The sequence below is a fragment of the Astyanax mexicanus genome, chromosome 21, assembly GCF_023375975.1.
Source record: "Astyanax mexicanus isolate ESR-SI-001 chromosome 21, AstMex3_surface, whole genome shotgun sequence".
NCBI lineage: Eukaryota > Metazoa > Chordata > Actinopteri > Characiformes > Acestrorhamphidae > Astyanax > Astyanax mexicanus.
This window is the reverse complement of record NC_064428.1, coordinates 17,984,398-17,998,542: the sequence shown is the minus strand read 5'-3', so window position 1 is coordinate 17,998,542 and position 14,145 is coordinate 17,984,398. Positions and strand designations below refer to the sequence as shown.

Below are 14,145 nucleotides of genomic sequence, written 5' to 3'. Positions count from 1 at the left end.
TTTAATTAAATCAAACTTTTGTTCCTCCACAGTTAAAAGAATGGACCCTAGAGGTAGTCGACTCCTGAACAGCAGGGATCAAATAGATGCTGGTAAGTAACTGAAACTGTACATACTGTATATCATACACTTAACAAACACACACTGCACAGATAAATACTCAAACTAGTACATTTAATTACTGTACTAAGTACTGGTATCATTTCCAATTAATTTTGCTATCTCCCATGGAAGTTGCATCGACCTGTATGTTATTCCTGCCAGAGTTGTTTATCTGTTCGCACAGACAATTCTAGCCAGACACTGCCAGTCACCATAATTACCAGTGTTGTCCACTGTCTTCTATTATGTATTCTCAGTACACACGAGATACTGTGGCTCGCAGAACGTTGACATCCCTAACTGAAACCCCTTTTGCCAAAGTAATTAACACAGAGGTTCACTTACTTTTTCTAGCCTGCATGGTTTTGGATGGCTACTGAAGGTGGTCTTTAAAACACATCAACAGTACAATTGTTTGTGTGTTCTTAGATCGTGTTTGTTCATAATTGAGACTTAGGTAAAAATCAGACCCTGTTTTATTGATAGTAAATAGAGAATGGAGAAAATTGTGTTTGTGACTAAAGATATGGTAAAGGTCAGCCAATATTTTATTGGTAATTAGTGGAGAACGTTAGGTAAATCAAAAAAAGAAAAATCATTGTTCTTGTCTTGTCTAAATGTTGTCTAAATGTTTTATTTTTACATTTTGGAGCTGTATTTAGAGTATATTTTAGTGCTCTTTAAAACACATCAACAGTATAGCTGTTTGAGTGTTTCCTTAGATTGTGTTTGTCTATAATTGTGACTTAAGTAACGATTAGAATATGTTTTATTGGTATTCAATAGAGAAAGAAGAAACTTTAAGAAAATCCAAAGACCCAGTGCTCTTGTTTTTTCTTGTCTCATCTTGTTTTGTCTTGCCATGTCTTGTCTGAAAGTTTTATTTTTACATTTTTGAAACTGTATTTAGACAGTATAGAGTATTTTTCATTCATATCATGTATACAGTGGAGCATTTGTTGTCTTGTACAGATACTGTTGTGATGGATTCAGTATGTGGTTTAGCATTGTCTTGGATACAAGCCCCTCCCTGAAAAAGGCATTGTCTGACTGGAAGAATAGGTTGTTCTAAAATTTGTGTATACTTCATAGAATTACCATCTGATCAGCATTATTGAGTATTGCAGCACCTGCTTGCATTCAAATGGATTTTAATTAGACCTATAATACAGATAAACACATTTAAATTGCATTGCTCAATTATAAAAATTACGCTCTTTTGCGGGGTATTGTGTTTATAATGCATGTTATTCACGTGGAAATAATGAACGCATTTGAAATACAATGATTTCATGTTTTGCATTGTAGTTCGCAAAGGTTTTTATGCTGACCGCCAGGAAAGATTTGGCTTTTATCCATATTTTATCAGTCTAAGCCTGAGCCCATACATAATCACAATGCAATAATGCACCCGGTGCATGTGTTCATTGTCCTCACCCTCATGTAGGACTTTCTCTAGAGAACAGAGATGTCTGTCTTATCAGCGTCTGGCTTCTTCTCCATCCTCCTGTCTCTCGCCCCGGCATCCGTCTCCCTCATAAAGACGTCTTTGTTTCATGTCTTAAAAAAAATATAGGCCGGGACACGTTAATTACCGGCCCAGAATCTGTTCATCTTTATATATTGTCAGTCCTCCCTCCCCCCCTCTCGCCCTCGCCTATTCCCTTCTCTCTTTATCGACGTCTCCCATCTCCCGCTACCCCTCGCCGCTGTTTTTTCTTCACCCTAATGAAACATAATTAAGTCTATTCCTGGCCTTCACACCCTCCCCCCTGATGTCAATCACCTGAGACTCATTTGTTGTCACTAAGTGGGTAAAATTGAGCATGCTCAAAAAAAAAGAAAAAAAAAAAAAACAGCATTAACTCGGTGTCAAAAGTGGCTTAATTAAGAAATGCCGCAGATGAGCCAGCCACAGCATTAATTTATTCATTAATTAAGCTTTTACCTGCAGCAGACCAGGCTTTTGGCTCAAGCTAGTAGAGCAGAACAGAGGCTACCTTTGATGGTCCAGGGGCACCATAGCATTTATGACCCTTTGCTCCAAACTCAGATATGAATTCATTATATATTCATTATTATAATTCATTGTGTATAAACAAGTACAACTTGTGTAAAATTTTAAGTACATTCCTATCCGGACAGGATTCGTTTCAAAGGGGGGCGTCTGTAAAAAATATTTGACACTTCTACTCAGTGATAAAACTCTTGCATCTGGACTGCAATTAAAAAAAACAGGAGGACCAGTGAGTTTTTTGGCTTTCTCTGTCACGTGACCTCGTGTTCATTAGCGCCTCCATTTCTACTCGCTGTTGTGGATCTTCATGGAAACGTGCGCCCAAAGTGTAACTACGGTACCTGGCAGTGGACAAACAGTTATTTTATTTAACGCGAGGAGACAAAACTCACAATAGAGATGTCCGAATGGGACTAAAATTATTGGAGGACCACAGAGTTCAGCGAAAAACAGTAGGTAATTTAGCCTGGAAAACACATACACGGGAATAAAACCACAGAGGACCTCCCATTAAAGAGAAAATTACAACAGATTTACCTCAGAACCCCCGAATAGGGCAATAGACTCCTGTTTCGTTTACAATAGAACATAAAACACATATCAACCCAGGTGTCAAAACCAAGGCATTAACTTAGAACTGACTGGCAACAACCATGGACATAATTTAAGCAGAGCAGCGCTTTTTGCACGTCTCAGCAGAGGATACTGACCTGTGTGTTTATGCAGTGAAAGTACGGCTGCAGCTCATTTAAGGGAACAGCAAAGTCGGGGTTGTGCTCTGCAGCGCATCCATGTGTGTGTTAAACGAGTGAGAGTATATGTGCATGGCTAAGACAGGATTGGGATGACTGACTGTTGACTGTTGTCAGGGTTTTAATCAGTTAGTGGCGCACCAGTTAGTGTTTTTCCCGCTGCCAAGATAAAAACAGGCCAGATATTTACCTGAACACGCCTCACTTCCAGACCACCACACCCATCAGTGTAGATTTATTCCTAAACTCTGACACTGTTTTAGTGGCGGTGGTGCAAGGCGTGAAAATAGACTCTTGACAGGGTGTAGGATAGCAATGAGCATCACGTCATGCCTTGTGCAAGATGTACGATAGAGCCCATGGTATCAAAACCACCTGCTTAATATTGCCACCAAACAAAAAAGCTCTAACATGCTACAATGCAACCAAACAAAAAAGCTCTAAGGCATAAAGTCCACAGGACCACAAAGAGGTCCTGTACTTTAAGGAGTCCTGTGGTATTAACCTATTATTGGAACTTCTTTTGTCACTTGCCCAACTTCCCTTTGAAAACTGACTGTTCGCTTTCTGCCTAACACATCCCACCCATTCGAACATAGTTTGAGCCAGCAAATGAACTGATCAGCTAGATGATGTAGGCAAGAAAATGTTGAGGAAAATTAACTTTGAGGAAATTGTTCTTGGTAGTGGATCCCTAGGACTGGACTTTGACAATGACTCTTATGTTTTAGAACAATGAGAAACACTGGTACCACTTTACAATAAGGCTCCTTTATAAAGGGTTTATAAATAAGTTATAAAGGAGTTTGTTAATGGTTATACATTGTAATTGTAAAGTTGTAAATACTTTAAAAAACATTAATAAAGACTTGCATACAACACATCCATAGAAAGAACAACAGTAAAAACAACATCTAATGATATAATGTAGAAGGTCAGTTTACTCGTTTAATACTGTAAGTTATTATAGTTAATTTTACAGAAATGTTAATGCTGACTGATGGAAAAGACACAGTAAGTTAAGAATTTAGTAAGATCTGAGGTTTAACAGTATAAATTGTTTTGGAATCACTATTTGTTTCATGACAGGCCACTGTTGCCCTTCCTATTTATGTGTTATAATTTCTTATTAATGGTTTATAACCTAATTAATGACCCTTAATAAACTCCTTTGTAAACTTTGCATTTATAAACCCTTTATAAAGAGCCTTATTTTAAAGTGGAACCGAAACACTTCTGACTTTAACTTTTGTTTTCTGTACTTCTAGGCCTCCAGGTTCCAGAATGGAGCACCGCAGAGCCGTCCTCAGAGCCTCCAGTGACTCGGGTGCCAGACAAGGAGAGCTCCTGGCTCTACACCCTGGACCCCATTCTGCTGACCATCATCGTAATGAGCTCGCTGGGCGTCCTCCTAGGAGCCGTATGTGCCGGCCTGCTGCTGTACTGCACCTGCACGTACGGCGGCCTGACCACCCGCTCCTCCACCACCCTGGAGAACTACAACTTCGAGCTCTACGACGGGATCAAGCACAAAGTCAAGCTCAATCAACAGCGCTGCTGCTCGGAGGCTTGAGGGACAGCGGTGGACGGACATCAGAAAGGCCCCGTTTGACTCTCTCAGAAGAGGGAGGCGAGCCTCGTCTCTTGGTATGCATGTCCCGCTGGTCATGGGAACACCTCGCTGCTTGACGGTGCATCTACTGGAGCTCGTACTTTTCCGACCCGCACTCTTCGCACTCTTCTCGCTCGGCTCAGATAATGGCTTCAACGGCATCAAATATGGAATTTTGGAGGTCGCTTCAATGTGAAGTGAAGTGATCTCTGGCCAAACTTTCCCCCAGCTTAGCCTCAAAAAAACAGATATCGATACATATCAGTGTTCTGTCTATTTCCAAAAAAAAGGAATGTATATCTAGATAAAGATTAGATTTTTAAATCTATGGGAGATCTGTGGTAGAACTGAACTGAAGTTGCTGGACTTTGAAGTTTTCTCTTCAGACTCTCTTCAAATCTTCCACACTTGCAGAGCTTATGTGGTGGATGATCCATTTTTTTTTGCTTTTTTTATGATGTTTTTGGTTTTTAAAGGCCCTGACATGTGATGCCTTAATGCAGGTTAATGCTCTTTTTCTTCTTTTTCTTCTTCTTCTCCTTCTTCTTCTTCTTTTTCTTCTTCTTGTTCGAGGCCACTATCGACCTAGACTGATCTTACATTTACATTCCTACTGGATCTTCTTCACATCCCTTATACAAGCTTGTTTAGTTCTGTGATATTTTTTCGTGTTTGGAAAAAACTTTTTTGAGTTTTAATACGTTTTAATGACGGAAAAGGAAAGAAGTAGGGAAGAAACCAGGTTCTTCTAGAGAGTTCTAGAGAGTGATAGGTGTAGTCGGAGGCCTCGTGATTGTGGTTGTGTGTGTTTTTAAGGAGAGTAATGGGACCTGGAATGAAAATGGATTTGTTTATTTGTTATTGTGTAAAACAACAGGGAATTGTTTTGTCAGTGCAACCTATGGATTGCTGTGCTAAAGGAAAGGACCATTGTAAATTGTTATATAGATGAAAAGTATTGGGAAAACCTGCAAAACACATTATTTTGTAGGCCCTAAGATAGAGCCATGAGGAACACCACCATAGAGAAACACAGAGGCTATAGATACACATAATATGCTTGTCTTTTTCTCCTCTCTCACTCCATATTTTCCTCTTTTAAACCTGTTTTCTTTTTGTTTAGTTTTTTTTACTTGGCAAGGCTGAAGGTTAACAGAAGACAGGTTCAGAGATAAATCGAGTTTGATCTCTTTTCAGCCCCCTTTCAGCTTTCAAAGGCCGGGCGAAGTAAAAAAGAGCGAATCACAGACATAGTTAATCTTTTCCCAGTCCCTTCAGATGGATTTCATCTTTTGACAAGCATGGGAACACACACGCATACACACTCGCTCACGTTCACACACAAACGCACACCACCGTCATGGAAATACATCACCATCACTACTACACCTCTGCAACGACAAGACACACAGACTCTCACACACACAGGAGAACACCAAGTGGAATTATGGGAACGCTCACCAAGTGGAATTACGGGAACCTGCATTTTTTATTTTCAGGCACGGAAGGTTGTTGTACCGCTTCAGGGGGAAAACGGACCCGTTGTGCTCCCATGCACGCCTACACACACTCCTCTAAAGGACTGCCGCTGGACCCGGGGACTTTTCCAAGTGCCTTGGAGCAGTTCTGCTCCAGCTTCTGCTCTGGCGCTACGAAAGAAAGACTGGAGTTCTGGAGCTTTCTTCTGTCCACATTCGAAAAAAAAACAAAAAAAAAACAGTGACTTAAAAGTGACTCAAGGATCGCAGCACTGGTTCGACTTCCAGCGGATCTCTGGAGGCTTTGTACAGAAACAAAATGTGCTTTTTATGATGATGATGATTATTATTATTGTTATTATGATTATTTAATAAAGAATTAAGAAATATCAAGATCTGGAGTGGTTCTTCAAGCAGCCGTATTATGTCTGGTCTACATTACAGGATTTATTAAATGTATTTTAACAAAATGTTAAAATCGTGAGAGACCCCACACATAAAAGACATTTTTCATAGAAAAATTTTCTGATCTTTAAAGATTTTCTGTATTTTCTGTCTTTCTCATTGTTATACATCAACCCCCCCCCATCATCAACTCTTTCTCAAATAAAACAGCACACACTTTAAAATTGTGGAAACCTAGCCAACAGCTCCCATCCTCAAAACCTTGAAGGAGTTCTCGCAAACTGGAGAAACTAGTTGTGATGCTTTCTGCTAAAAAAAAAAAAAAGCAAATAAGTATAAGAATGAAACTATGGCTAAAAATAAGCAGTTCATTGGAATAAAAATAAAGTTTAATAAAAGAAAGAATAGATTCAGTAAAAATAAATGAAGTAAAGTTTAATAAAAGAAAGGATTGACTGAAGTTCAGTTCACTTATTTACTCTATGTAACATTTAAGTCTTGAAACCGAGTTGAAGTTACTTAAATTTACATGAAATCAAATTTACTTAAAAAAAGCAAATGCAGAAAGTTGCAAAAGTTTTTTATGTAAATTTTTCTCATCTTTTTTCAACGTTTGAAATGCATATTTTGGGTTCTGCTGACAACCCTAGAATGTTGGTCCAATTGAAGAAAATAAGTTGAGTCAATAAAAAATGATCTGTGAACCAAATAAGTTGGTCCAACTACATATTTTGCATTGTGTTAGCTCAAAAAAATCATTTTAACCCTATCCGGACAGGATTAGTTTCTCAGGGGGACGTCAGTTAAAAAATATTTACACTTCTACTCAGTGATAAAACTCTTGCATCCAGGCTGCAATTGAAAAAACAGGAGGACCAGTGAGTTTTTAGGCTTTCACTTGACATCGCGTTCAGTAGCCCCTCCATTTCCACTCGCTGTTGTGTTAGTCTAATTACGGTGCGTGGCAGTGGATATATAAATAGCTATGTGAGCTAGCTAACATACTAATGTTACCAGGGAGATAACTAACCCTAGCGATGAGCTAGCTAACACACAAATGTACCTGGGAAGAGAAATACCATAGTTATGAGCTAGCTAACCTTAGCGATGAGATAAATTACACACTTATTTTACCGGAAAGAGAACTACCATTAGTGACAAGCTAACTAACCTTAGCAACGAGCTAGCTAAAATACTAATGCTACCGGGGAGAGAACTACCATTAGTTATGAGCTAGCTAACATTAGCGACGAGCTAGCTAAAATATTAATACTATCGGGGAGAGAACTACTATTAGTGAGGAGCTAGCTAACCTTAGCAATGAGCTATCTAAAATACTAATGCTATCGGGGAGAAAACTATCATTAGTGAGAAGCTATCTAAGCTTAGCGACGAGCTAGCTCAAATACTAATGCTACTAGGGAGAGAACTACCATTAGTGAGGAGCTAGCTAACCTTAGCGACGAGCAAGCTAAAATACTAATGCTATCGGGGAAAGCATAGACTGTGTATAGCTGGACAGAGCATTGTCTCTCAAAAGTGAAGCCACCACAGGTCGGGCGCCATCTGCTGTTCGGCTGCAGAAAGCTGTGTAACTCCACCCATCCTTATAGGTTTCAATGGCAAAACAGACAACTTTCAATCACGTTTTTCAATATACTGTATTTATACCTCTATTATTTAAATGCAACAGCTAGAGTAACCTCTGCTTATATTGTTACATTTTTATATCCCCACAGAATTCGTTTTTTAAAACATTATTCAGCTCTATTCAAAAAAGGTGTGGTTATTGTAAAAGGGCTGCTTATGGGCGGGGCCAATAACAGACCGTCAGCTCCGCTCCGCTCTGCAGCCTGTGACCGCGAGGCAGCCCTCAGGGGCGGGGTTATTTAAATGAGTAGGCTGTCTCTCCACAGTCTTTCTCCCTCCTCTGGTCTCTACTGCGCAGACTCAGGTTTCAGGATCAGCAACATGGTGGAATATTTTGGCTTCATTTTCATTGAATGAATGGAAACGGCGACACGGCGTCCATCTTTTTTTACAGTCTCTGGGGGAAAGTAATACCATTAGTGACGAGCTTGCTCACCTTAGCGACGAGCTAGCTAACTTTAGCGATGAGCTGTTTGTGGGCAAATTTTTATTGTTTTTTTGTTTGTTTTTTTGTCATTTTAGAACAAAAATTCATAGAATTTGAATTTTTATTTTTATTTTTAAATCTTGGACTTGACTAGTGGTCTTGACTACAACACTAGTGCTGGCCAGGCTTTAGATGTTCTACTGTACTTCAGGGTTTGGGTTTCAGGGGCATCATTAGAGCAGTACATTATGGGGTTTTGTTAAACTACAGGCGGCCTGAAATACTCTGACGTTGTTGGATGGTTTGTTTTACTTCCTTGTTCTTGCCATTCTTAACACGTGAATTCACACAACTAGTATATTTTTGCAGCAATGTTGCCTCAAGTGTGGAATTAGTTTCCACTCTCTACAAAGAGAAGAGCTGGAATCTACCTATAAAAACAAATCCATACAAGATCAATACACACAGTTTAACCAGACACACACACACACACTTTCTCCCACACACAACTGTGTCGACTGCAGACTCTCTCTCTCTCATCTCCCCATGGGCTCCCATTAGCCAGGACCTTCAGTCGCCTTCATTTAGAAGCTCACAACATCAAAGCTTTGAAGTGCCTTACTCTTCCACCCCCCCAAAGTCTCCTTCATCCCTCCACCTCGCCCAACCACCCAGCCTCCCTCTGTTAACTCTTTCTCTACAGCCAGTCCTCCCCAGTGACCTGAAACGCCACTTTCTTCACCCACAATCAGCCGCCGTTTCCTGAGAACGGAGCTTTGCTGAATGATAATGAAGTCAGTAAAGCTCATACCTTTGCAGGGTTTGATGAACTGAGGCTTTGAGAAGGATCTAAAGGAATCTCACAGGACAATACTGCACTAATCAGCCACGTAACAGAATAATGCTCTCTTCAGGTATTTATGACAGAAAGAACTGTCGAATGATAACCTGTATTTGGATCAATAACTTTATAACATGGGTTTGTTCATTAAATTTCATTCAAACACTGTGTAACAACGTTTTTCAAAACGGGCCATTAGTATAACATCCCTTGATTGTTTTAACGTCTTTACTATTAATCCAAAATAAATTGTAAAAAATAAATTACAAATTAAAAAATAAATGTAATAAAAATCAAAACATTGAATGAGAAGGTGTGTCCAAACTTTTGACTGGTATTGTATATGATATATGATATGATATGATATGATATGATATGATTGTGCTGGTTATCTAGCATGATCCACCTAACTAAACTAAACAACCTGTATGACCAGAATGATCATACCAGCCTGCAAGCTGGTTGATGAGTTTAATCAGCAAGACCAAGCATGACCAAGCTGTTTGATCAACACCTCACTGTAAAAGACATTAAGCAATACTTATTTGAACTTTGTCAAGTTGGATTTTTTGCAGTGCATGGTGGTTGATCAAGACCACACTGCATTTTTACAAATTCAATTTAACAAAGTTTATTTTCAATTTTATTATAATCTTCAACAAGTTGGTTGACTACCATGACCAGCAAGACCAAGGTCCCGACAGTTCCAGTGATTAAGCGCCGACTGTAAACGTCTTCCCAATTCATCTTTTTAATGCGTTCAGCCCAAGACTACAATATCTTTCACCAAGGAAAGTGACTTGGATAAGTAACTTTAATTTGATTACTGGCTTGGACATAGAAACTTAATAGATTGTTACTGAAAACAATAGTCAGACAAGAGTAACGCTTTCTCAGTCAGCTTTATGAGGTAGTCTGAGGTAGTTTGAGATCATCAGTGGTAAGTAGGGGTGTGACGATTCTCTAAATCCTCGATTCGATTTTATTTGGCTTTTTTGGTAGTGTATGTGGTATGTGCAACATAAAATAAATAATAAAAAAATACAGGAACAGTCATGTACAAAATAATAGAACAATTAGAGCCTTAACAAACTGAACTCCATCCTTCCATAACAGTTAAACATGAAAAATAAGACTTTAAGACTTTTTCGGTCCCTGAGAATGACAAGTTTTTTCTTTAACCAAGATATAATATTAACTTTACCTGAGAGAAAGATGATCCTTAAGGTACCAAATCTATTAAAATATTTGAGGCTAGACAAAACAACTGTTATTTTTATATTTTCAATTTTTTTTTAAGAAGAGGAGAATGTCCACATTCTCTGGAGAAAGGGCTGCTCTTTGAACAGTCACAATGTCCGCGGCTACAGTGTGCTGCGCCATTTGCGTAGCTTAGAGGGAGGGATTGTCAATCCTCTTTTTGACTTCGAGGCTCGAGGCCATGACGTTATTTCAATTAAATATCGAAATCGTGACACCCCTAGTGGTAAGACATTGTGAAGAGGTGTGATGAGTTGGTCCTTAAATGCAATCGCAAAGACAATCAAAAAGCTATGATGAAACTAGCTCTCATCAGGACTGCCCAGAACAGGAAGAGCAAGAGTTATCCAAGAGTTGTTGCACAATGTACAAATGTACACAAAGGACTTTACAGTGAAAAACAATATGTGGAATAATGTGTACTTCATTCAGAGTAAATCTGTGTAGTAGATCTTGGATTTGAGATATAAACAGAGCCTCAGGCTCTAGAAGTCGCCTTGTTTCTCTGATGGACGAGTGAACCATAGAAAAGCAGGAAATTGCTGCGAGGAGCCGAGCCGCCGGACTCTGTTTTTCCATCCAAACGATTTGAAACTTTTTTGTTTGGTGGACGTTGTTTTCCCTCGCTGTCAGATTGAAATCTAATTCTCCGCTGGGGCCCACCCTGCCGGAGATCAGAGAGCCAGCTCTCTCCCTGTAAGCAGGGCTCATCATCAAAGCCTGGCCGTGCTTTCAGAAAAGACGATTGGGTGACTGGTGTTTGGAAGGGGGGGACGGATCAGGAAATGCAAAAAACACACACAACTAATTCATCTTGGGGATGGAGTAACGGAGAAGATATGGCGTCGGGCCGGCCGGCCGGGGGGACGCAACAGTGTGCGCTGAAGTTGAAGTTGAAGTCTCCTATGCCTTGTGTGGGCCACGAGTGGAGCACTTGATCTCCTGTTAAGGCTTGTTTGGTAGGACTTAAGTGTTTCCTTATGGATTGGGGTACCGTTGGGCTCGGCTGTGGTGAAGCTTGAGTTCCTTTATTTTCCTCTGTTCACACAAAATTTATGGAATCAATTTTAATAATCCCACCTGATTTGCCAGTGACTTAATACAGTATAATACTAATGCCTTTTCCTGATGCTGGAGATTTGTACTGGTTACATGAACCAAGAAAACATAACATTATTGACCTACTGAAAAAATACACACTGTAAACCCACACGTTGTTTAAACTATTAGATATTTCTAAACTATACTCAACTATTTTGAGTTAGTTGAGCATTTGTGGGCACATATATACATTCAAACTCTTTTCCAATCCACATGCTTCTGTCACAATTTATTTGCATACTGGGTGTGTCCAACAGTTTCTAAAAGTCACTCACCATCAGTGTGTAGTGATTCCCCCTGGGCTACCTTAGAAATAAATTAAATTCCCCTTTAGTTGTAATAACTTGATGTTTTAATTTATGCTAACTCAACTTTTTTAAGGCAACCGGTTTCCTCAAATTTCAGTGCACATGGAAACATGGCATGGAGTGTGAATTCTGAGTTTGCTGGTTTAGCTGGTCGGACAATACGGCAAACTTAAAAACTTAAAATCCTCATCAGTGACCTTTATAATCCGGTGCACTTTTTGTATGAATTTTACCAGTCAGGTTGTGAGGAGCAGTAAAGCCATATATAATGCTGAATTACAGCTTTATACAGGAGTTTCACTAAAGTTTCTCCAGTAATTAGACTGGAGCAGCATTAGCATTAGCCACTAACCTCGCTAAGATCTAGTTTTTTTGCCATTCAGAGGGGAGTATTAGCGGTGTGTAGCCTGCTGCTCACCCCGGATGGCACTGCTGGATCAGTATTAGCATTACCCGCTAACTGTTCTAAGTGCTAGCTCCTTCGCCTTTCAGAGACGAGTATATCGGACTGTAGTCTGCGTGTTTACTGTGTTAAAACAAGCTATGTGGAACGAACTGCAAGCTAATAGTGCCCTGACTTTCTAGAACACTCAGGGTTTCTCATTGTAGAGCTGTCAGGTGGCATTAGCTGCTTGCCTTACTGGAAATCTGGAAATCTAAGCTTCCTATAAATAAACGGAAGTGCTTTAGGAGAGAAATCTGTGTAGATTAATATCCAGTGCTTGTTTGACTCTGAAAGAAAATGTTTTTTTTTTTTTAAAGAATTACAGTTTTATTTACTTAGCCCAGGTGCGAAATCTGCTGAATTAGAAGGAAAACATGGCCACACCCCTGTTCCTTACTAGTGTGAAATAATGTGCCTTATAATCCGATGCGCCTTATGTATGAAAATAGATCAGAAAATCAATCACATTATTGATAGTGCGCCTTATAATCCGTTGCACCTTATAGTGCAAAAAATATGGTGTTTTCACTTTTTATTTTCTCTCAAGTAGTCAGTTTAACCTGGTATACTGCTATTAACAGGTAGTTACTATGAACAGCTGTAAATGTCTTTGCTATTGCTTTATGTTAAATTGCACAGAAATCTGTACTAGTCCAGAACGCAGGACCTTCTTTTTGTATTTACCTTCTTGCTCCCAAGAGGTGTATGTCCACTGCCTAAGATAAGATCATTAGGTAGAGTTTCCAGCCTCAAAGACCGCAAGTTAACAGCACCTCAGATATGCTTCACATTTAGTATTTAGGTTTGTTTAACACTTTAAAGTTACTGCATGATTCCTTATGTGATCCTTTATAGTCTGGAGGACTAGGGTGGATAGGTAATTCTTGGGTATATTCCAACAATTTGATATTTTTGTCAAAAAATATCTAAATGTTTTAACCTGGTTGACCAGCTTTTCCACCAACTTGAATATTGAAGACCCCACCTTTAGTTGTTTTCATTATTTTTTGATACATTTTGTGGGGTATTCTGTGGTAACTGGTTCAGACCTGCAATTGTGAGCTTTGTTTCTAGAGGTGATTAACGAGATGTTTTTAAAGTATGTTTTCGTCATCATTTATTTATGGAGCCGTGATTCCCAACCGTGGTCCTGAAGGACCCCCTGACCTGCACATTGTACACTAATCAGCTAATTAAGAAGCTCTTGCTGAGTTTAAGGTTAGTGTGGTAGGGCAGGAAACTGCTATTATGGGTAGAACAGGGTATTTACACATTAATTTTTTAGTCTGGTTTAATTGGACCTGCATTCAAGTTCACCCTTGATGCAGTTTGTTTGGATAGGTGTGAATACAGTAATTGCACCTAGGAAAGAACCATATCAACCCCATCAAGACCTTTGGAAGGAGGTGGTTTTAGTCACAAATAAGCCTTTTTTCTGGTGAAAATACGAGTCAGTTGACATTGACTCATTACTATATTTCAGTGGCATTGTGTGCATTTGTATGTAACAAGCTGGGGTGTACATGCATTGAGAATACGTCTTTGTTAAACATTTTCTGCCAAGATAGCAATGAACGTCTGACAGTTGACTGCTGTCTAAGTTGTTTTTAGTCAGTAGTGCACCTGTGTTTTCCATTACCAACATAGCAATACACAAGAAATTTAATTAATCTTGGTCTCAAACAAGCTTTGTTTCTGGTGAGAATGTCATTTGATCTCGATCTGATCCAACTATCATGTGAACTTC

The 14,145-nt window shown here is 39.3% G+C and overlaps 1 protein-coding gene across 2 annotated transcripts in view; it reads left to right on the top strand.

Moving 5' to 3' along the window:
• nrp2a (neuropilin 2a) overlaps nucleotides 1–6,354 on the top strand; it is a 144,374-nt gene extending 138,020 nt beyond the window's left edge. For both annotated transcript variants that reach the window (XM_022674882.2, XM_022674883.2), the window contains 2 exons: nucleotides 33–92; nucleotides 4,140–6,354. In XM_022674882.2, coding sequence (XP_022530603.2) covers nucleotides 33–92; nucleotides 4,140–4,444 — 365 coding nt within the window. In that variant the 3' untranslated portion in view covers nucleotides 4,445–6,354. The remainder of the gene's footprint in view (nucleotides 1–32; nucleotides 93–4,139) is intronic.
• The last annotated feature ends 7,791 nt before the right edge of the window (nucleotides 6,355–14,145 follow it).